The sequence below is a fragment of the Leopardus geoffroyi genome, chromosome A3 (genome assembly GCF_018350155.1).
Source record: "Leopardus geoffroyi isolate Oge1 chromosome A3, O.geoffroyi_Oge1_pat1.0, whole genome shotgun sequence".
Taxonomy (NCBI): Eukaryota; Metazoa; Chordata; class Mammalia; order Carnivora; family Felidae; genus Leopardus; species Leopardus geoffroyi.
Window position 1 is genome coordinate 25,805,344 of NC_059336.1, and position 22,256 is coordinate 25,827,599.

General features: G+C 51.3%; 1 protein-coding gene and 1 long non-coding RNA gene across 2 annotated transcripts in view; one reads left to right on the forward strand and one right to left on the reverse strand.

The window, feature by feature from the left end:
• The window catches only part of LOC123580309, a 60,107-nt gene that overhangs the window by 33,132 nt on the left and 4,719 nt on the right, over positions 1–22,256 (forward strand). Inside the window, exon 6 of the long non-coding RNA XR_006703242.1 lies at positions 21,895–21,994. This is a non-coding gene — a long non-coding RNA (uncharacterized LOC123580309). The remainder of the gene's footprint in view (positions 1–21,894; positions 21,995–22,256) is intronic.
• Positions 3,000–13,166, reverse strand: BPIFA2 (BPI fold containing family A member 2). Its single transcript, XM_045444885.1, has 8 exons — positions 12,398–13,166; positions 10,307–10,451; positions 9,538–9,645; positions 8,217–8,369; positions 5,782–5,863; positions 4,658–4,721; positions 3,744–3,824; positions 3,000–3,188 (listed from the first exon to the last, which is right to left on the reverse strand). Exons 1-7 carry the CDS (start codon positions 12,552–12,554, stop codon positions 3,784–3,786), a joined length of 750 nt encoding a protein of 249 aa, XP_045300841.1. The 5' UTR covers positions 12,555–13,166; the 3' UTR covers positions 3,000–3,188; positions 3,744–3,783.

Below are 22,256 nucleotides of genomic sequence, written 5' to 3' on the forward strand. Positions count from 1 at the left end.
GAGAGGGAGGGGGAGCAGGGGAGGGGCAAAGAGAGAAGACAGAGGATCCAAAGTGGGTTTGAGGCTGACAGCAGAAAGCCCCATGTGGGACTCAAACTCATGAATCATAAAATCATGACCTGAGCCGAAGTCGGACACTTAAACGACTGAGCCACCCAGGCGCCCCTGAGCAAAGTTTTAAGGCTGAGCAGGATTTAGCCAGCTGGGGAGGGAGGAGGAATGGTGTCCCCAGTAGACATAACAGCATGGACAAAGGCTTGGCAATGACTCCAGTTGGTTACTGCCCAAAGAAGCCCTGAATTTTGAGACCTCCTTTGTGTATTTTTTGTGGGAGGAGGGGTTGTCACAAAACAGCGAGAAAGGAAAACTCACCCTTCTTCCCCCGCCAGAAGGGAAGCACCGGCTCTGGAGGAGGGTGACTTTGGATTAAATCCAGCTTTGCCCCTGACCAGCTGTGTGGCCTTGGGCAAGTCACTTCACCTCTCTGAGCCTTACTTAGTTGCCACATCTTCCCCCCAAGACCCATTCACTGCATCCCTCAGAAAAAAACGGAATTCCATGAGATAATGTGCATAAAGGTTTAATACAGGAATTCTCAACACTATTGACATTTTGGCCTGGATGATTCTTTTTTGTGAGAGGCTGTCCTGTGTATTGTAGAATGCTAAGTGACAATCCCCGGCCTCTACTCACGACCTGCCAGTAGCATCTGCAACAATCTGTGACAATTAAAATGTCTCCAGACATTGCCAATGCCCCTGGCGGGCAAAGAATCACCAGTCTAATACAGTGCCTGGCATGTGGTAGGGACTTTATTCTCTTTCCCATTCAAGTCTGGAGGGAGCACTAACTTTTGTCCTGTTGGAACAGGAAGGGCCTTTAGGGATCTCTGTGCAAATAAGAAAACAGGGCTCAGAGAGAAGTTAGCAGGCTAATGTCACACAGCACGTTATTGGCAGAAGGAGGCAGGTGGAATAGAGACAAAGTAGCCTTGACAAGGAGACCCCAAAACACACTGGTTTAAATAAGCTAGCTCATTCTTTTACTGCCATGGAGCCCAGAGGTGGGTGGTCAGGGGCTTTAGGAGCAGCTCTGCTGGCTCAGTACACAGCTTCCACCTCTAGGTCTCAGGCAGTTCTGCTCATTCCCATTTCTAACTTGATAGAAGGAAGAAAGTAGAGGGACCCCCCTTCTTTTTTTTTTTTTTTTAAAGCTCAGTTCCCAATGTGGGACTTGAATTCACAACCCAAGATCATGAATCACATGCTCCACACACTGAGCCAGCCAGCCAGGAACTCCTTCCTTTCAAACACATCATTTCTGCGGATATGCCATTGGTCAGACTTTAATCGCATGGCTACTGCAAGGGAGGCTGGGAAATGTAGTCTCTGGCTGGGGACGATGTGCCCAGTTAAAATCTGGGGAGGGGAGAGAATGACCACTGGGAGACCATTGGCAGTGTTGTGATAAAGACGGGGTGAAAACCCAAGATCTCCCAGGACCGTGGTTTTCTCTACCACATCAGGGCTGTTAGCAGTCAATCAACAAACACTAGGGTGGTTGTGATAGCAATTTCAGCGTGTAGAGGGGACGCAATAGCTATCAGGCCCTAGTTAAACACTTCCCATCCTTGCAACAGCCTAGTGACCGAGGTTTTACTGTTAATTCCCTACAGGGGAGAAACTCCAGATTCTGAGAGGCTAAGTAAAATACCCAAGATTTCAGACCTAGAAAGTGGCAGGGGCCATCTTGAGCTCAGATGTGCCTAACTCCCTGGCCCTCGCCCTGTGCCCAGCAGCCCCTTGGCACATCTGAACTGAGGTCCTCACGGGATCACTCAGGAGAGCTGGTCCGAGGCCCCTCCAGGCCACTCCAGGGACTCAAGAGTCCCTTGAGGTGACTGGACCCCATGCGGCAGTCCCTTTTGGATGGGGTGGCATCCTCCTCCCTGCAGGGCAAAGGGGAAACTGAGGCCTGCATGTAGGGAGGAAGAGCAGCCTCGAGAGGCTCTCATGTGTCCGGGGCAGAAGAAAGCAGTGCCTGCTGGGGGCCGAGGAGGCAGCCAAAGTGCCTGGGTGATGGGATGTCACTTCTCTGAGCAAAGGCTCTCATAGTTGTGTGTTCAAATCCAGATTTGCCACTTGCTTACTGTGTGACCTTGATGAGTCACTTTCCCTCCGTGAGCCTTAGTTTCCTCATGTGTCAAATGGGGACAAGAACAGTGTTTCCTGGCTGTTGTTAAGAATTGGTGAGGTCACATGTGGCCAGCAAAGGCAGCTCCCCAGGATGGCAGTGGTGGTAACATAAGCAGAGAGATGCTGACTCAACCATGGCCTGGCACAGCCTGGGGTGAGCTGAGCTCTGGAGTGTGGAAGAAGGGACCTCGGCTGGAGACAGCAGCTGGTCTCCAAGGGACCCTTGGCTTCACCAGGCTGGCTGGGCCTCTGTGCAGCCTGGCAGGTGGGCGCACAGGCTCTCAGGCTGGCAGTTGGAGGGGAGATGAGCCCTGGAGTCTGGGGACCATGGGTGTTCTCAGGGGCTGCTTGAATTGATCTCAGCTCCAGCCCTTCAGGGGGCACGGAGGGGCAGGCTGGGATGTGGCCTAGGCCCCTGACCCTACGTCATTCTGCTCTGTACTCCTGAGCCCATGGATCAGATGTCCCTGGTCCTCCACAAGGCCTCTCGGAGTCCCTGGAGGGCAGGGGACGAAAGCACTAGGTGGGGTCACCCATAATGTGACTGTCCCATTCCCACTGCCTGCCTGGTCCACAGTAGGGACTCACGAAATACCTGCCGAACGTGTGAATGGATGAATCAAGGGGTCTGCCACTGCCACCGACTGGCTGTGTGACCCTGGGTCAGTCTCTTGCCCTCTCTGTGCCTTGTGAAACAAGATGGATAGTCCCAAATATCCCTTCCAGATCCCACCCAGGTCTCTACCGCCCCAGTTGCCCCCTCCCCATCCCAATGGAGGGAATAAAAGGGGCCACACAGGAGGGTGCAGAAATTGTTTTTTATTGCAGGGGGTGGAGGGCGGTGAGCACAGAGGCTGCTGTCCCAACCATGAGGAGAAGGATCTGCTAGGGCTCCTTCTGGCTGAACTTAGGCTGTCACTCTGGTTGGATGGTGGCTGTACCTTACCAGATGGAGATGCTACGTGGGGCACAGTCAAGCCACTGGGAACTGAGCTGGAATGAGACCGCAAGGGCTTAGGGCACTGACCGCAGTGGGGTTGTTGTGGGTCCCTGTCAGCCACCAGACCCTGCTGCCCGAACTCTTTTCCACAATATCCTACAGAGTCTCACGTCTTGGAGAAGGGACTGGCACCTGTGGTTTGGGGTTTGTCTCTGGCACCTGACACGGACCTATCCTCCTCCCCTCACCCTTCTCTCCCCTCACCTTAGGAGCAATGGCAGATGTGAAAAGACTGATCAGAGGCCAAGACTAGAGCCAGGGTTCAGGGCTCGGTATATGACCAGGATCGTGGATCAGTCTGAGATCAAGGTCAGGGCTCAGTCTGTGACTAGGATCCAGGCTCATTCTGGGTGTCGGAATAAGGCTCAAGGTGCAGAGTGTGACCAGGTCAGGATTCAGGCTGGGGCCAGGGTCACAGCTCAGTCTATGACCAAAATTAGGGCTCAGCCTGCTGCTAAAAAGAGAGAAGGCAAGCCTTGCTTTGGCTTCACCACAGGTGCCTGTGGAGGGGCCTCATCCCCTGAATGGGGCACAGAGCCACCCCTTACCTTTGGTTGGGCATCACAGCAGCCCTCCTCATGCCCCTCTTCAGGCAGCAGCTTGCGGTTTGCTGTCCTTTGGAAGTTTATCTGAAGGGACAAAATAAATAGCAGGTCTCATTCTCCAATAGAAACCAGACCCCAATGGCTGCTGCTCTCCAGCGGGTCAGTCTGACAGCCATGGGACCTCAGGCATGTCAGTCCACTTCTCTGAGCCTCAGTTTGTTCATCTGTAAAATGGGTATAATGACAGCACCCACCCCGCAGGGTTGTGGCGAGGCTCCAATGGGATGGTGTATGCAGAGTGTAGAGAGATCGCCCAAGGAACTGACCTGTGGCTGTTTCCATAGAAGGGCCACCTCCAGGATCCTGATACCTTCACCTACCCACTTCTACTGCTCGGCAACCCCAGCCACGCCTGGAGACCCAGAGAACAAAGAAAGCCGCTCTCCCACCCCCCGTGGCTGGAGGAGAAGCCACGGCTTTTCACAAGGAGGGAAAGAGGCCAGCTTTTCCTCTGAATCCACTCATCAGCCTCCGGTGTTTACAATCTTGGTTCACCCGGGAGGAAACCCAGGCTCAGAGAGGCAGACCCACTTGAACAAGGCCCCATAGCTGCTAAATAGCAGAGCCAGGATTTGAACCCAGATATGGCCGCTCTTCTTTCTCACATCTCACAGGCAGGTTCTGTGGGTTTAAAGAGGGATGATAGAGAGCTCTCAGAGGCCCACAGAACCGCCTGAGTTCTGCAAAGACTCCATCCAGCCACACTCCCCCAGCTTGCTCAGACGTTGGGTCCTCCTGCTTCTCCAGGGTCCCCTGGCCAGACCTACCGTGGGGTGGGTGCAGGGTTCGTGCTTAACCTTAGAAGGCTGCAGAGGGAAAAGCTCCCCCCCTGCCACCGTCCCCAGGCTGTGACTTACCAATGATGTCATGTAAAATATGTTCATCCACGGTGGAGACCAAGAGGTGGATCAATGGGCACACCTGTGGGGCGGGAGGGGGGGCGGAGAAACAGGGCAGAAGGGAAGGAAGGAGGGGGAGGAGGGCCAGGAACAGGAAGGAGGACAAATCATTATCAGCTGGGGAGAAACTGCCAGCTGCCCAGGAGTATCTCAGAACCTTTGGCCCTTAGGATTCTAGAACAACAGAAACTTAGAAGTCTAAAACTAGAGAATGATAGGATGTTAGAATTCTAAAACCTTAGAACATTGGAACCCTAGAACCTTGAGAATCTAGAATGTTCACATCCCAGAACCCTACACTCTTGGAAACCTTGAACCTTGGCACCCTGGAATTTTAAGGAATCAGATGGGGCCCTGGGAACCATAGAGCAGAGTTTCTCACCATTCTGTGTGCACAATCCCCTGAGGATCTCACTAAAATGCAAATTCTGACTCAGCACGTCTGGGGTGGTGGTGGGGCAGGGGGGCGGGCTGAGAGCCTGCATTTCTAGTAAGCTCCCTGGTGAGGGTCCATGCTGCTGGTGAGTAGTGAGGCTCCCGTTCAGTGAATCACAGAGCCACGTGGAGGATTTTTCTTTCACAAACCCAGATTCCCAGCCCCCTTCCAGAATGACTGATTCAGAATCTCTGGAACTTTGTGTGTACATATGTGTGTACGTATGAAAATGATGAAAATACCTATTTTTACAGGTTGGTGTTTATTGCTTTAATTAATTATCTAAGTGATATTAATTTCTAATTATGGTGGAGATATAGTTTTCCTTTAAGATAAATATATTTAAATAAGTTTAAGTAAAATTGCATTGTTTAAAGGAACACATTAGCTAAAAAGGCCAGGTAGATATGGCCAGTGGCTCAAGTTTGGGACCCAATGATTTCAGCTACTGTCAGGCCCTGCTCCTCTCTCCTGCTCCCCAGGCTGAGTAAAGGGGTGCAGGTTCCAGCTGACAGCCCAAGGAGAAGTTTGCACCTTGGAAGAAAAGGTGCCAGAGAATACGATCAGGCCTGTGAATGGTACACCTGCCTCCCTTCTCCCCCCCGTCCCCCTCATGTCTCTGGGCCCCCAGGAGTGGAGGACTCACATCCTTCTCTATTAGGTGGGACACAGTCTTTTCCAGGATGCTGGTCATGGAGTTCAGGACCTTGTTGATCAGTTGACTGTGGCTGGAAAAGAGAGGCAACTGATAAAGCCAGGCAAGTGGGGAGAACTGCCACATAGCAGCGGGGAGGAGGGTGGGAGATGATGTAGCACCTTGAAGTCACATAGACCCAGGGACACTGTGACGCCTTTCTAACCACAGAGTGCTGTTCAGGGGCACCCCACGTCTGACCAGAGGCTCACCTCAACCTGTGAGAGTCTCCTCACAACCTTAAGACTTCATTCATTCATTTATTCATTCAACACATATTTACAGATCACCACCTACATGCCAGGCACTAAGCTGGGCTGGGGCCACGGGGAGGAGCAAAACACAAGCACCATGCCTCCTGGTACCTAAGCATGAAACAAGTCTTGCTAAGTCTCGCTCCTTTCCACCTTCAGCTCTCAGCATGACCGACACCTCCTCAAAGCAGCCTTCCCTGACTGCTCGCCTAAGAGAGTGCTTTGCATCAGACCGCTATGTGTCTGACATTATAATCTGACGTTTTCTTTGAGGGCTCTTTACAGATGGACTGGAAGCTTGTCTGCCTGCCTTTCCCTCAGGACAATAAACTCCAGGAACACAGGGTCCTTGTCTGTTGTCATCAAAAATTCTCCAGAGTTCAGAGCCTATCTGGGACATAGCAGATGTTCAAGCATTTTTGGCTAAAAGAAGCAATGAAGTAAATATAGAATTAAATATGTAAGGACAACTTGGGACAAGTACTCTGAAGAGCTAGAGTAGACTATTTCGAGGGAGAATAGAAGGAAACTTTTTAAAATCTTTTTTTTAAGTTTATTTATTTATTTTGAGAGATAGAGAGCGAGAGCACGTGTGCAAGCAGAGGAGGGGCAAAGAGAGAGGGAGAGAGAGAATCCCAAGCAGGCTCGGCACTGTCAGCACAGAGCTCGATGTGGGGCTTGAACTCACAAACCATGAGATCATGACCTGAGCTGAAATCAAGAGTCAGACGCTTAACCGACTAAGCCACCCAGGCGCCCCAGGAGGAAGCATTGCTAGAACCTGAAGGTTAAGAAGAACATGGAGGTGGAGGGGCAAGGTGTTCTAGGAGGCCTGAACAAGGACAGGTCTAGAGGTGAGAGAGAGCTTCTCTGAGCCCAGAGTAAGGGCCAGGGTGCCTGGAACACAGTGAGTGATGGCAAGAGCACAGTGATCTGAGGGTGGGGCCAGCTCATACTGAGCCCAGACAGCTGTGGGGAGCACTTGGGGTGAGCAGGCTGGGGGCAGTAGAGAGGAATGCCATTTCACAGATGTGGACACTGAGACCAAAAGTGACAGGATGAATTCCCTGGGACCTGCAGACAAGGCCGTATCCAGCAGGGCTCAGGTCTGTCACTTTGTATCCCAGCCTTCCCAAATAACATCAGGCAGGAGAGCCTTTCTTTGGTTTGGGCGGGGGGAGGGAACTTCAGGCAACCTGCGGTCATATCCCTCGAGAGGGGTATGGTAGAGTGACCTCTGCTCATAGCCCTCACGGCTGACAGCTGAGAAGCCAGCCTTGTTTCCTCCCAAAGCCAACCTGCCCCAGCCCTCAGCTTCCAGCCTTTCCTCCTCCATGAGCCACCTCCAGGGTCACCCTTCCTCTCCCAATCCTCTTTCCCCACCAAACGTGCCCTTTCAAGCACAGTTTAAGGCATAGGTTTTGTGGATTAACAGGGATCGATGATTTTAATGGAGAGGATTGAGTTTTCAAGATCTCATTTTGGGAATTTTCCAGTGGGTGGAGGCGTCTCTGGGGGCAGTCGGAAATTAGAGCCCATGGTAAGCACTGACTTCTCTTCTCCCCTCACCCCCACATGGAGGCAAGAAGGTGAATACAGTTTGTTGTTGTTGTTATTACGGGATATAACATAATGATAGAGGGGTCCATTTTGCAAGAAAAAGTAACAATCCTAAATGTGCACATGCACAAAACAACAGAGCTTCAAAAAGAAGGAAGCAGAATCCTGGCAGCACCGTAAGGTGGAACGAACAGATTCGTGCTCAGAGGTCAACACTCTGGTCTCGGTAACGGAGAGAACAAGGAGACAGAGTCCGCATGGGTATTATGATCCCTGAGAGCTTAGTGTGTGCCAGGCTGGGTGCCAAACACTTGTGTCTTTCCATCTGGTCAGCTCGGCAACTGAGGAGCAGGCATTATTATCGCCTTCACTGAAGGGAAAACTGAGGCTCGGAGGGGCTAAGTTGGTCACAATGTTACAAGCTGGTAGCAGAGCCAAGGTCTGTCTGACTCCAGAGCCGAAACTCCTTTTCGCCACATGGTGCTGCCTCGTGGGTATAGGAATAGGGCTGAGATTAGGGGTCCTCAACTCCCCCGAGAGCCCAGCTCTGCTGAGGTGGAACAAGGGCCTTACCCGTCCAGCAAGGTGATGGAGATGCTGTCTGAGTCACTGAGGCATTCTCCCACGACCACTTTGGGGATGCCAGTCTGGGCATCGGTTTCAAGTCTGAGGCTAGTCAGGAGGTCCAAAGAAACCTTCAGGTTGACCTTCTTGCCAATGAGAGGCCTGTAGGAAATAAGATTCCCAGTGAATGCAAGTCGAGAAGGCCTGCTAAGCTTCCTCCACTGTGGGTACGCACTACCCAGGATGTCTATGGCTGATGTCAGTGTCATCTATATTCCTTATGAGACTGACATATTTATGTTAGGGGCGTCTTTGCCTGGCCACATGGATATGGCTCATATGACATTTTTATATAGCACCACTGTAATAATTAAAATAATAACAATAGTTAACAGTTATCGAGGGCCAATTATATGCCAGGCATTTCTAAAATGCCTGGATTAATCCATGTCATCACACAAACACCATGAGGGAAAAGCACTATTATCTCTATTTTCAAAATGGGGAAATACTGGTACGGACAGGCTAAGCAACCATCCCAAGATCTCATTGCCAATGAATGATGGAGCCCCCGTGTCCTCCATTTATCTGCTTCCACACATGCTCATTCTCCTATCTATCTTTCTTAAAATCATTAATATACTTTAAAATTGTATTTGTCACACACGCCCTTCATTATATACTGTACAATACTATATGCATTAGGCACAGTGGTCCCTGCTATTCAAAGAGAGTCTCAAGAAAGCAGATAATGCTGGAGGAAATTTTGCCAAAGAGTTGTGAATGCTCATGTTTTCTCAATTTTTCAAATTTTACAATTAGATTGTAAAATTTACAAATTTTACAATCGTACACATGTTACGATTTCAGAAATATTGAATGGAAGGTTCTTTTTTAAAATTTTTTTTTAACGTTTATTTATTTTTGGGACAGAGAGAGACAGAGCATGAACGGGGGAGGGGCAGAGAGAGAGGGAGACACAGAATCAGAAACAGGCTCCAGGCTCTGAGCCATCAGCCCAGAGCCCGACGCGGGGCTCGAACTCACGGACCGCGAGATCGTGACCTGAGCTGAAGTCGGACGCTTAACCGACTGAGCCACCCAGGCGCCCCTGGAAGGTTCTTTTAAAAGAGACCTGGTGATGGCCAAAGTTCATCAGAACATGTTAAGGGCTCAGATCTTAGAGCTGGAAAGGCCCCCTCATTTACAGATTGGGAGACTGAGGCCCAAGGCCACATAGCAGCATGGAAAAGTGCCTGGTTCCAATTTGGGAATCCCCAGGCCATGCTGCACTGCCACTCCCCAATCCCAGATTCGAATGCATACTCACAGAGCCAGGGTGACATTAGCGGTGACGGGGACCCTTATATTAATGCCTTCGCCATCAGGAGTCAGTTCAATTCTGATATTCAGGATGCGGGAGTTAAGGATGTTCAAGCTGTGCAAAAACCACGGTTTGCCTTTGTTATTCCTCGTGACAGCCATGCTTCCCTGATGCCAGCATCACGCTGAGCATTTGGGCCTCACCACCCCTGCCTTCTTTGGCCTTCACGGTCGCCCTGTTCGGAAGTTTGATCCTCTCCGTGTTGGGGCGTAGCAAAAACGGGCACTCAGACGGATGTCATTTCCCCCACAGATTCCGGGGAGCAGTAAGTGTCAGCATCAGAACTTGAACCCAGAACCGTCTGACTCCGAAACTCTATGTGTGGAGCCAGCTATGTGGTATGAATTCCAGTTTTCTCTCTCCTGAGGGGATCCAGACTTTTACCCTCAGCTATATTTGGAGAAGAAAGGTCTTATTCCTTGGAAGAGGGACTTCAGGCACCAGCAAGCAGGTGGGGGTGAGGATTAAAGGGACCTTCACCGGGATCCCAAAATTACAGAATGTGGAAGCCCAAACCCATGAGCTGCTCGGACTGGCCCCCGGCCCTGCTTCTAATTTGCCCAAGCCCTGATGAACCTGGCCTCAGACGGCCTCAGCTCTATGAGGAGGAGCAAGGTTTATCCACCTTTCTGTCTTTGATCTTAAACTCACCTCCCCAAAGATGTGTGTTCCCTTTTCCTGAAGCAAAGCTCTCCACCTTGAAGCATGAACTCACCTCAAAGTCCCGTTCTTAAGTGAGAGGACCTTCGAAAGAGCATCGTTCACCAACTTCTCAGCTTCCTGCAGCTTCTGCTTGGCCAGCTGCCAAACCTTGGAATCCTGAAGCACCGCCACGTCAGCCTTCAGTTTCTGAAGGATAGCTGACAAAAACAATTGCCACTGAGAGTTGTGTGCCATTTATGGAGCAGTGACCATGTACGAGGCGCTAGGTAAGACCATTTGCCTATGTTATTTTATTTACTCTTCCTAACAACCCAAATGAGGTAGATATTGTTATTATCTGCATTTTCAGATGAGGAAATAAAGGACCGAAAGGTTAAGAAATGTGCCTAAAGTCGTGCGGCTGGGGAGCCTTTTTTCCTTCCGTGCTGCCTTCGTACTAATACATACTCATCATTCGTACCCAGAGCAATCGATCAACGAACGAGGCAATTGATATCGATTGTACACCAGCTTCTAGTTGAGGTGGGGTGGGGGGGGGGTGGTCTATTGCTTTGAATGACATGTTCACACAAGTTTCAGAAACTAGGTCAAACAAAATGAAGGGAATAAACTAAGGAATGGAAAATCCAGAATCAAGGGAAAAGTATGGCTCCAACTCATAAAAGTGGCAAATGGGAGTTCGAGGATGACAGCTTGGCAGCAGGCATTTAGAGGCATTCGTAAAGGGGTGCCTGCGTGCCTCAGTTGGCTAAGGGTCCAACTCTTGTTTTTGGCTCAGGGCATGATCTCACAGTTTGTGAGATTGAGCCCCAAGTTGGGCTCTGCACTGACAGCACAGAGCCTGCTTGGGATTCTCTCTCTCTCCCTCTCTCTCTGCCCCTCCCCAGCTCCCACTCTCCCTCTCTATCTGAAAGTAAATAGACAAACATTTACAAAACAACAACAACAAAAAGAAATCAGAATTAAAAAAAGAGACAAAATTAAATAAATATAAAGCTAGGTAGCTTTAAAGCTACCTAGGCTTAGGGGCGCCTGGGTGGCTCAGGTGGTTAGGCATCTGACTCTTGGTTTTGTCTCGGGTCACGATCTTGCAGTTTGTGGGATCAAGCTCCATTTTGGAGCAGTTAGCATTGCTGTTAGCCCGGAGCCTGCTTGGGATTCTCTCCCTCCTCTCTCTCTGCCCCTTTCCCCCTCCCCACTCAAACGTGTGTGTGTGTGTGTGTGTGTGTGTGTGTGTGCGCGTGTGTGTGTGTGTGTGTGTGTGCTCTCCCTCTCAAAATAAATAAATAAACTTAAAAAAAAAGCTACCTAGGCTTAGGGCTTAAGTATGGCTAATTTCCAATGAACTAATACAAATTAATAAGAACATTGAACAACGTAGCAGAAGAATAGGCTATGAATATGAACAAAATGTGCTAAAATATGTAAACAGCTAATAAAATATGGAAAAAATGAGTGGATTCTTTCATAATTGGAGAAATACAAAGTGAAATGAGTTATAATCTTTTGTCTATGAGATTAGCAAAACACTTAAGTTGCCCATACTAGTGCTGTCAAGGGTGGGGGCGGGGAAGGCGCTCTCCCAAGCCTAACGGAGAGAATGTTAATGTAAGGGATTATTTGTCAACAACGACTGTAATTTAAAATATGCATACCTTTTTTTTATTAAAAAAATTTTTTTTAATGTTTATTTATTTTTGAGATAGAGAGAGACAGAGCATGAATGGGGGGAGGGTCAGAGAGAGAGGGAGACACAGAATCGGAAGCAGGCTCCAGGCTCCGAGCTGTCAGCACAGAGCCCGACGTGGGGCTCGAACTCGTGAACTGCAAGATCATGACCTGAGCCGAAGTCGGATGCTTAACTGACTGAGCCACCCAGGCGCCCCTAAAATGTGCATACCTTTTGAACTTTTGAAATCTCACTTTTAGGAATTTAAACCGATGCGTATATTAGGAAAAGTTTGCCATGATGTAGTGTGTAAAGGGATATTCATTTGAGCATTGCTTATTACTAGAAAAGTAAGTGAATGAACTAGAACTGAATAGCCACCTTTCTCAGCAAACCACTCATAAAGAGCATCCCCTGGTGGCAGCCTCTGGTAATGCGGGCATAGAATTTAGGCCAATCATCTTGATAACTCACATTCAACTGTATTGTCAATGGTCTCAAGTCCTTTCTCAACAGCAGGTTTCAGCTTGTCCACAACATTATTCAGGTCGTTGCTAAGGTCTCCAAGAAGAGATGCTGAGGTCCCAGTGAGCAGGCCGCACAAGAGAACAAGTTTCCAAAGCTGAAGCATCTTGTCTTAACACTTTGACACCAGGAGGAACAAGAGTGAGAATTACCCAGAGAGAAGAGGATCATCTTTGATAAGCACCTGTTACTCTTACACTTAACATTCCTTTAAGGTAGATGTGGTCATCTGCCGTTTTACAGATGGGCAACCCAGATCAGAAAGCTAGAGCAACTTGCCCAGAAACACACAGCCAGTGAGTGGAGGAGCTGGAATTTGGCAAGTCACACTTAGTTCCAAGTCTATACTCTTTACACAAAGGTCCTTTGCACATGCTAGCGCCTCTGCCTCCTTGTCTTTGCAATTTTACCTAAGTTATTTTCTACTGACTCTCCAGCTTCAGTAAGACATCATTCCCTCTGTGAAGCCCACTCTGGCCCCTTCCCAGAGTCAAGGTTAGGGGGCACCCCCCCACACACACCATCTTGCTGTCTTCGTCTTCTAATCAGAGTTCTGGATGTCAATAATAATGCTACACTCAAAATATTAGCTAATCCAAGTGGCCCCATCCTTCTGTCTCTTGCCCCCCAAACATTCTGAAGATCGCCACCAGGGTGGCACCAGGGGTGCCATCAGGGGGAAAGCCCACCACTCACAGGTTTGGAGGAGGATGTCCGCAAATCCTTGCTCCTCTGCACAGTCTCCTGGGATCTGCTAGGGGCTGGTGGCCTTTATGTGGTGGTGACAGGATGGGAGGCTGTGCACAGAAGCAAGCCCTGGTTCCGGGGCCATCCAGAGCGATTCCAAGGAAAATAACCGTTGTCCAGGATGAGCAGAGAGATTTCCAGCCCAAAGGTCACCCAGGATGCTTGAACTGAAATGGATGGACATGCAGAGGACTTTCTGCCAAGACTAAGACCAGGTTCTCATGGAGCATCCAGCTGCCAAGACGGTGGCCATTGTGAGTGGGGGTTGGGGTAAAGACTGAGAATGGATGAAGAGGAGAATGTTCTGGTGGGAGGACCAAGAGTGATCATCCAGCTAATTCTGTCCTCACTTGGGAACTGAGGCACGGAGAGGGGAAGTAACCAATTTGAGGTCACCCAGCAAGACAGGTCCAGAGGTAGGGCTAGAATAATGGCTCACAGAGAGTCAGGGTCAGCGACCAGGGAGGTCATTCTACCCAACCTTCCTCTGGTGTCTGAATGCTCTTCACAAAATCTCGCTTGGTGGAGCCAGCCTCAGTGCGATGCTTGTGCTGACGGAGAGCTGCCTATCCCCCACAGCCTGTTCCATCTAGCTGGTCGGGAGCTCCTCCTGGGAGTGAACAAAATTTGCCCCACATTACCTCCATATATGTGGGCAATAGTGAAGCCCAGAAAAGTCGAGCGTCTCACCTGAGGTTGCACAGCCAGTGTCAGGAGATACGTACCAACAGCCTCATCCCTGGTCTCCCTCTGCCCACTTGCCTCCATTCGCTCTACTCTCAGCACAGCAGCCGGAGGGGTGTTATTCAGCCTACCCCCAGAGCCCTCGCCATGGCTCTCGAAGCCTGTGTCCTCTGTGCTCTGCCTTTTAGAATCATCTCCTACCTCTCCCTCCCCAGCCCCTACTGGCCTTCCTTCTGTTTCAGAAAGGTGCCAACCTCTTTCCTGCCGTGGTCCCTCGCAGAGGCTGTGCTCTCATCCCCAGCTGTCCCCAGCCCTTGACACCCACCTCCCCAGAACCTCCCTGACTGTCCAGCTGAGGGAGCCAGCCGCTCCCACCCTCAGCTCCTTGCCGGTTTCTTTCACAACAAATCATCACAACTGGGTTTTTTTATTTTAACTTGTTTCCTGCCCTCCAGCAAGTTGTTACTGTCCTGTGCTCTGGGCCTTCCTCTCGCATGGGTCCCTAAGACACTGACCTGTCCTTAGAATGTTCCGGGCCTCTCCCTGGAGCACCCTGTAAAGCCAGCCACCCACCTGAGCAGGTGGTGAGGTCCCCATCACCAGAGATGCTCAGAAATTGGACTAGGTGATTGCTGAGGTCCCGTGCAGCTTCATGTGGCTGGAGCTGTGGTTCCAGATCTCCCTGACCTAAGTTTAAAGAGTGATGTTGTGCATTTTCACGATTCTTCCCTTCAGGTTCTCTTTCTGCCTGGGTCCGGCTGCCTTCCTGGGGATGTGGTTTCGTCAGGCTTCCCGCCTCTTTCTTTTTCTCACCTGCCTGGCCCCACTGTGGCCTCCTGGAGCCACCATGGCTGCTGTGGCACCGTTCCTCAGCACAGAGCACATCAGGACAAAACCAGCCTCTCCCCCTGGCATAGCTGCCTCTCACAGCTGAGCTCTGAGGTGATGTTGACTAGAAGCTCCTGTCCCCTGGGGTGCTCCTGGGGTGGCACAGAGACAGGCGAGTGAGTAGTGGGCCCTACACCTCCCCTGTGCAGCCCAAAGGTCCTGCTTCCTAAGGAGCCGTATTCTCCGGATCATTCTCTCCTCTGCTGCTTCACTGGCTCTGCTTACAGGCCCTCGCCACACCCTTAAGGGCTCCCATCTGCTGGAACATTTGGGGGAATCCCCCAAATCTTGTGTAGACCAGGCTAAATCTATCAAAGTGGAGGGAACTCAGGCCCTCTTCTTCCTGGGGCTCTCCAGATCCTACTCCTAACAGTGGTGTGGGACTCTTGAACAAGCACATTTACATACGTGTGCACACATGCACACATATGGGCGTGCGTGTGCACGTGCAAGAACAAGATGGCACAAGCTAGACTCCTCTGAAGAAAACAGATATGTTTCCCTGCCAGCAACGAGGAGAACTTACAGAAGCCTAGAGATCATGTTACCGCAGTTCTGAATGAGAAGAGCTTACTACCCACAAAGCGGGGTTTGGGTCTCCACAGGTTGCCTGGGTCTGTTTTTTCCTTTAAAGACTTTAGATACAGGGGCGCCTGGGTGACTCAGTCGGTTAAGCGTCCGACTTCAGCCCGGGTCATGATCTCACGGTTCGTGGGTTCAGGCCCCACATTGGGCTCTGTGCTGACAGCTCAGAGCCTGGAGCCTGCTTCGGAGTCTGTGTCTCCCTCTCTCTCTGCTCCTCCCCTGCTCGCAGTCTGTCTCTCAAAAATAAGTAAAAAACATTAAAAAAAAAAAAGATGAAAAATAAATAAATAAACAAACAAATAAGGACTTCAGATACAATTATCTGGTGAAGACCACTGGAGAATGAAACCAATACTAAGGAAATGAGAAAGTTTGTCATTTGAGTGTCTAGATCCAACTGTACCTGAAGTCATGTATATCTCTGGACTTTTCGGTTCAAATAAATTTCTTCTTCCATTTTTTTTTTTTTTTTTTTTTTTTTTTTTTTTTGCTTAAGCCCGTGTGAGTGGGATTCCTGCCACTCAAACCCACAGCAGTCCTGACTCACACCTTTGTAGGCTCACGTTGGCCTCCTCCCTTCCGATGGCTACTTGAGGGTTCCACCCTATACTTAAGACACTGCAGACCCTGAAGCCAGAGGGAGCTGAGAGTGCATCAGTTTAACCTCCGTGCTGGGAAGTCTGGGGAGCCTGTGGCCCAGAAAAGGAGAAGGACTGTGCAGTGACCTTGGACCCCTCTTATCTTCCTCTTTTCTTGTATGGCTTTCAGTTTTGTTGGAATTTTCTAATTTGGGCAATAGCCTTAGAAAAAGAAAAGATTAGGGGCGCCTGTGTGGCTCAGTCAGTTAAGCGTCCAATTCTTAATTTTGGCTCAGGTCATGATCTCACGGTGCGTGGGTTCGAGCCTCATGTCAGGCTCTGGGCAGACAGTACGGAGCCTGCTTGGGATTTTCTCTCTCTCCCTCTCTCTCTCAGCCCTTCCCCCACTCATGCTCTCCCTCTCTTTCTCAAAATAAATGAATAAACATAAAAAAAGATTAAACAAAATTACTTAGGAAGCATGTTGAACGTACAGGTACTTGAGTCTCATCCCTAGCTAATTTGGGTCAGGGGTTCCTGGAGCCCCAAGAGGGTCCGTGTCTAGGCCACCCCCGGGGGTGGGGGGCGGTTGACCAGAAACGAAAACACCTGGACTGGATGACTCACTCAGAGGTGCCTTGTACCTTGATTCCTATGGCCTACCTGTGACCCTTCCCCAACCTCTGGAGCCCCAGCTCAGCCCAGACATGACCGGAACAAGCCTATAGCTCATGTGCACAGCACCCTACAGTGTAGTCTCTCTTGCAGAAGCTGGTATGAGACCCATACCAGCAGACGATGGACAGTAACAACTGCCATTTATTGGGCACCTACTTTGTACGGTGCTTTGACTTCATCTGGTTTTGTCCCCCCAGCGGATTTGCGGGGCGTGTTACTGCCCCGTTTCTCGGATGAGGAGCGTGGGGCTGGGGCGGGAAAGACAACTTGCTCGAAGCTGGGGACAGGAGAGGGCAGGGCTGGGAAATGGTAACCCGCCAATTGAGAGCGGCTGTTCCAGGCGCGGCCTCTTGGGAGAAGCAGCGAGTCCCCCTTTTCTGCCCAAGTGCCCTGCACCCGGTAGGGGCAGGGGAGTGTCCGGCAGCTGCTGGGTGCCTGGTGCCGGGCTCGATGCTTTCGGGGCACTTTCCCCAGCTAGTTCTCACGACCACCCTGTGAGGAGGTTTTGGGAGCCCCATTACCAGTTGAGGAAACTGAGGTTCAGAGAAAGGAGGTGGCTTGCCCTGGCCTTACAAAGACAGGAACTGATCATCTGGGTCCCCAGGGAAGATCCCTCCACCCCTGTCACACTGAGGCCAGCTGGCGGGGCGGGAGAGCCCTGGAGCTTGAATATCCTGTTTATCCCTCAGCTTCTGCTGTTTGAGTTGGTTGTAACGCCTGGTGCCCTGGGCCTGTGTCAACCCGGAACAGGCCCCAGGAAACGCCAATGGGTGCCACTTGGCATCAGGCTGGGGAGCCCTGGCAGAGGGCTCAGGAGCATCCTGTGTGTCTCCTCTGTTCCCCCACCTGCCGCTCAGTAAGGACCCGGCGGCCTGTTCTTCAAGCAAACGTGGCCCGGGCGAGGGTGGGATAGGACTGGTGGCTGGGGACCTAGCTCTCCTCACGCTGACCGTGGTGCTACCATTAGAGCATGAGCAGGGTGGCGGCCCAGGTCCCCGAGCCTGGGGCGGGGACCTGGAGAACCCCTCTAATAGAGCTGTGCTGGGTGGCCTTGGGCCAGTCATCAGACCCGCCCCTCGGCTGGCACCTAGTTCTGCCAACGTGGGGCCCCTCTTCCTCTGGCCATGGGGCACAGAGCTGAGGACAGGGCTGAAATCCCTGAAGAGAGTTTTTCCCGCCCCAGGAACACAGCCCAGAAGGCCGAATGTGTCGTAAAGACCTCAAGCCTCGGTTTCCTCGTCTGTAAAATGGGATAAACACCCCCGTGCCTGGATCCCAGGGGCAAAGTGGAAATCAAAAGGGTGCCGAGGGGGCTCTGAGGGTGGTGGTCAGAGCCTGGCTCGGGGCTTGGGCAGGCCTGGCTTCTAATCCCCTGTCTCTGCCTGTTGCTGGCTGAATGACCTGGATAAGGGGTGTCGTCTCTGGAAGCCTCAGGTTCCCAATCTGTGAAATGGGACTAACAGCGGGACTTACCCTCCAGGGGTGTTGTTGAGGATGAGGAGGGTAACCCGTGTGGAAGGGTTAGCACGAGGTAGGCCCTCGACACATGGTAACAGCAGTGACGAGGGTGATTATCGTTATTGCTGGTTTCTGGTCCCTACACTCCTGTCCACCTCGGTTTTCCCATCTCCACACAGCCCTGCCACCACGGGGTTAGTGACAAGGCTAAAGGAGACAGTGCGTCCGATAGGCTTCATGCTCACCTAACGGTGGCTGTGCCTCTTCTTTTTGTGTGCAGTGAGGTCCTGATGAGCTGAAATGGGTTCAGGCCCCCCCGTATACCAGTGCCCACCAGTCCTGGCTCCCTGGGCCGCTGGTGTGTGGCTCGTGCATTTCCTCACTGGGCCTCAGTTTCCCCTCCCGGGCCAATTTAGGGAGGTCTGAGAACTCTGGTCTCGTGCACGACTTTGACTGATCGCAGGGCTCGATGGAACATTCTGCTGAGATGGCCTCTGAGGCAGCTCCGGGGCTTGGAGGGGATGGTTGGCGAGTGATGTCTGCCACCTTTCAGGACGGGCAAGAGGAGCCTGGGTGATCACTAACGGTCCCTCCGGCTTGGCCTGAGCACATCTGCGTTGAGTTGGCCTTGGTTGTGTGTCTCAGTCTTTCCCCTTGTTGACTGTGTGACAGCAGGCCAGTGCCCTAACCTCTCTGAGCCTCTGTTATTTTTAGCATAAAGTGAGAATCAGAATGGTCTCTACCTCAGAAGAGCTGCTAGCGGGGGGCCAGAGGAGGAAATGGCAGTGGAGAGCCCAGCTCAGCTCCTGCTGGAGGTGTTCCGTGGATAACAGTTACCATCTTCGTTATTATTGCTGCAGTAAACAGTAGCAAGGGGTGATGCAGCACAGTGTGTAGGAGCCCAGGGAAATTGGGAGGGTGACAAGGGGCAGTGTGGGAACATGACAAAGGACACAACAGGCCTGGGCTTAAATCCTCCCCCGGCCATTTACCAGCCCTGTGACCTTACCCTCCCAGAGACTCAGCCTTCTCATCTCCTAAGTGGGCACAATAAATGTGCCTACCTCCCAGGACCAGTCTGAAAAGGAGACAAGGTAACATGTGTACAGCCTGTAAGCGCTTTTGAAAGATGTGTGGTTCTCATCCTCCCTCTAGAATGGAAGCTCCAGGAGGCAGGAATTCTTTAAAAAAAACTTTTTTTTTTTTTTTTTTAACATTTATTTTATTTTATTATTTTTTTTTTTTTACAAATTTTTTTTTTAAAATTTTTTTTTTCAACGTTTATTTATTTTGGGGACAGAGAGAGACAGAGCATGAACGGGGGAGGGGCAGAGAGAGAGGGAGACACAGAATCGGAAACAGGCTCCAGGCTCTGAGCCATCAGCCCAGAGCCTGACGCGGGGCTCGAACTCACGGACCGCGAGATCGTGACCTGGCTGAAGTCGGCCGCTTAACCGACTGCGCCACCCAGGCGCCCCTAACATTTATTTTTGAGAGACAGAGTGAGACAGAGTGCAAGCCGGGGAGAGTCAGAGAGGGAAACACAGAATCCGCAGCAGGCTCCAGGCTCTGGGCTGTCAGCACAGCTCAAACTCGCGAACAGCGAGACCATGACCTGAGCTGAAGTCGGACGCTTAACCGACTGAGCCACCCAGGCGCCCCGCTGTTATTATTTCTACACACAGGTCAAGGACTTCGCCCACAGGTGGCTCCCCCAAAGGAAAGCCATGGCTCTCTGTCTGCTAGTACTTTCCACACGTATCTGCCTCTCCCCGGAGGTTATGGCACAACCCACCTCTCCTTTCTCGCTCTGGCCCCTGCTTGCCGACCTGCTTGGTGGCCCTCGGGCTGCAGAGTGGCCTTGAGCATGGGCTTGGCTGGCCAGGCCCGCTTCTCCCCTCAGCTGTGCGGCCTTGGGTCTCCCTGGCCTCTCTGCTCTGGGTGCGTTTCTCCGGTCTGCTGTGATGTCTGAGGATGTCAGTCTGGGGCTGGCACAATGCTGGGGTGCTGTATCAGTGTCCCCTCCCAGCCAAGCAAACGATCTCCAAACCCTCAGGACACGGGTGTGAGGGGGCATGCAAAGGGCCTTTGGTGGTGGCCGGGGAGGTCGGTCCCCTCCGAGGCCACCTGAGGTCCAGGCCGCTCGTCCGAGCCATCCCGGAAACAGAAACAGTGACGGCTCCTCTTGCGTATTCTGTCCCCTCTGTCCCCTCTCCAGGGGACAGGCAGTCTCCACGCATGGCAGGTATTTGCCTTTCGGGGACAAGGGCCCCAGCCTTGAGGGTCGTGGGATGAATTTCTCATTGAAAATCTCCAGTGAGGCATTAAGGATTAGCTGGCTGTCTCAAGCCTGGGACGTGCTACCTCGGTGTGACTACTAATCTCCACCGTGGCAGCTTCCTGGTCCCACTGACCCAACCCTTAACCTCTGAGCTGGTATCTTTTTCCCAACATGGCTCAATTCCCTGGCAAGAAAGGTCCTAAAAGGTCATCCAGCTCACTGAGACCAGACAGGGGGAGCGGTGGGGCTGAGGTTGCAGAGGGGTGGGGCCTGGGGGCTGGGCTGAGGCTCCCCCTCTCCACCCCTTCCTCAGGCGATGATGGCTGCAGAGATGCACACCCACTCATCCACCCAGTGAAATTCCTTTATTTTACCGGAAAAGACTGAAAGGATTGTCCCTTTTCCTTTGAAATCAGTCAGGTGCGAATAATTCATCCAATTTACAATAGGCTCCCAGTTTCCCACACTTGAACTACCCACTCAGGAATTCTTGGCAAACAAGAAGGATCCAAGTGACAAATGTTTTCCCATGTATTGTCATTTTCACGACTGCTAAATGTAACAGTGAACAAAGTTGTCACAGTCTGAAGACCTTTAATTACACATGTTGGGATCCTGGTGTTGGTTTTCTTTTCCTGATTTTAGAGAAAACACATTTTGTTTTTTCAGCTCTCAAACATTTTCCTCATGCGTTCACTCCCTCGTTCGTTCATTCATGTAACAAATGGAAGTTGTTTTGAGCTGGGACCACTCTTCCATTTGATCACCGTTTATTGGGCACCTCCTGAGTACCACACCCTGTGTTGCAGTCAAAGATGAACTTGTTCCAGAGACGGGCCACCCTGTGGGGCAGTAGGTGAGTCCCTGCCATCACTCATGAGTGGCAGGAAATTATAGTGTCATAGGTACTCACTGCCCCCAGACAACCAGAGGCAGGTGCTATTTTGTTCCCATTTTATAGACAAGGAAGCTGAGGCACAGAGAAGCCAAGTGAATAGCTCAGGGTCACTCACAGTGAGTACTTGGGATCAGAGCCCAGGTAGCCTGGTCCCAGAGTCCATGCTCCGAGCCTCTCACACCACACACTCGTTTATACCCTGGTAACTCACACCCCCTTGGCCTGTGGGAGCCCATCACGGGCGGGGGAAGCGCTCGGATTCGTGTCTCTTCCCTAGCACCACCCAGCCCAAGGTCGGTGTCAGAGGAAGCACTCATTAAAATGTGTTAGTTGGAGGAACGTGGACTGGAGCTCCTTCAGGTCACGGCTCATGGCTCATGTCTCCGCCATCTTTGTGCGTCCGGCAGTCAGCTGTGGCCTGGCTTGCAGTGGGTCCCCATAAACACTATAGTGCATTAGAATGCAAAGAACAGGTTAACGGACAGGCTGGCCATCTGGCCGAATAGATAAATGTAGGGGATGAGGTCCAGAGTCCAGCGAGAAGATTCCAGAAACCTATGCCTCCCTCTCCCGTCCATCCTCCCATCCCTTCATCCATTCATTCATCCCATATTTATGGAGCTTCTATTCTGGCCCTGCCCCACACCAGGTGCTGCGCCCCAGAGAGCACTCGTGTGTGCGTCTACCCTCAGACCCCACCAGAGCGTGGAGGCAAACATACCCGCCTGTGATTACTCTCCACGAAGCAGGTAACATACTTGAACATGTTCTGTGCTTTGAAAACCCCTGCAGATGGTCAGAATTTTTCCTCCTGAGGCTTCGCTGCTGTCCCTGACACAGAGCCCGGTCCTGGTGAAGGCCCTTCGTAAACAGAATCGCGTTGAACTGAGCCTTTTGAGACTTGAACGAAATGATAAGACATTATGGTACAGGTGGAGACAGAGAAGACAGAAAACAAACACTGGCATAATCCCCAAGCCTGGGGTGGCTTTGAGTATGTTTATCTTGCAG

What these genes read in the sequence shown, in the direction of transcription:
- BPIFA2 (XM_045444885.1), bottom strand. Translation starts at nt 12,554, where the DNA reads ATGCTTCAGCTTTGGAAACTTGTTCTCTTGTGCGGCCTGCTCACTGGG. An exon ending in CATTGACAATACAGTTGAAT is followed by an intron (nt 10,452 to 12,397) that starts GTGAGTTATCAA and finishes TGTTTTTGTCAG; the next exon opens with CTATCCTTCAGAAACTGAAG. An exon ending in TATTTTACATGACATCATTG is followed by an intron (nt 3,825 to 4,657) that starts GTAAGTCACAGC and finishes TTGTCCCTTCAG; the next exon opens with ATAAACTTCCAAAGGACAGC.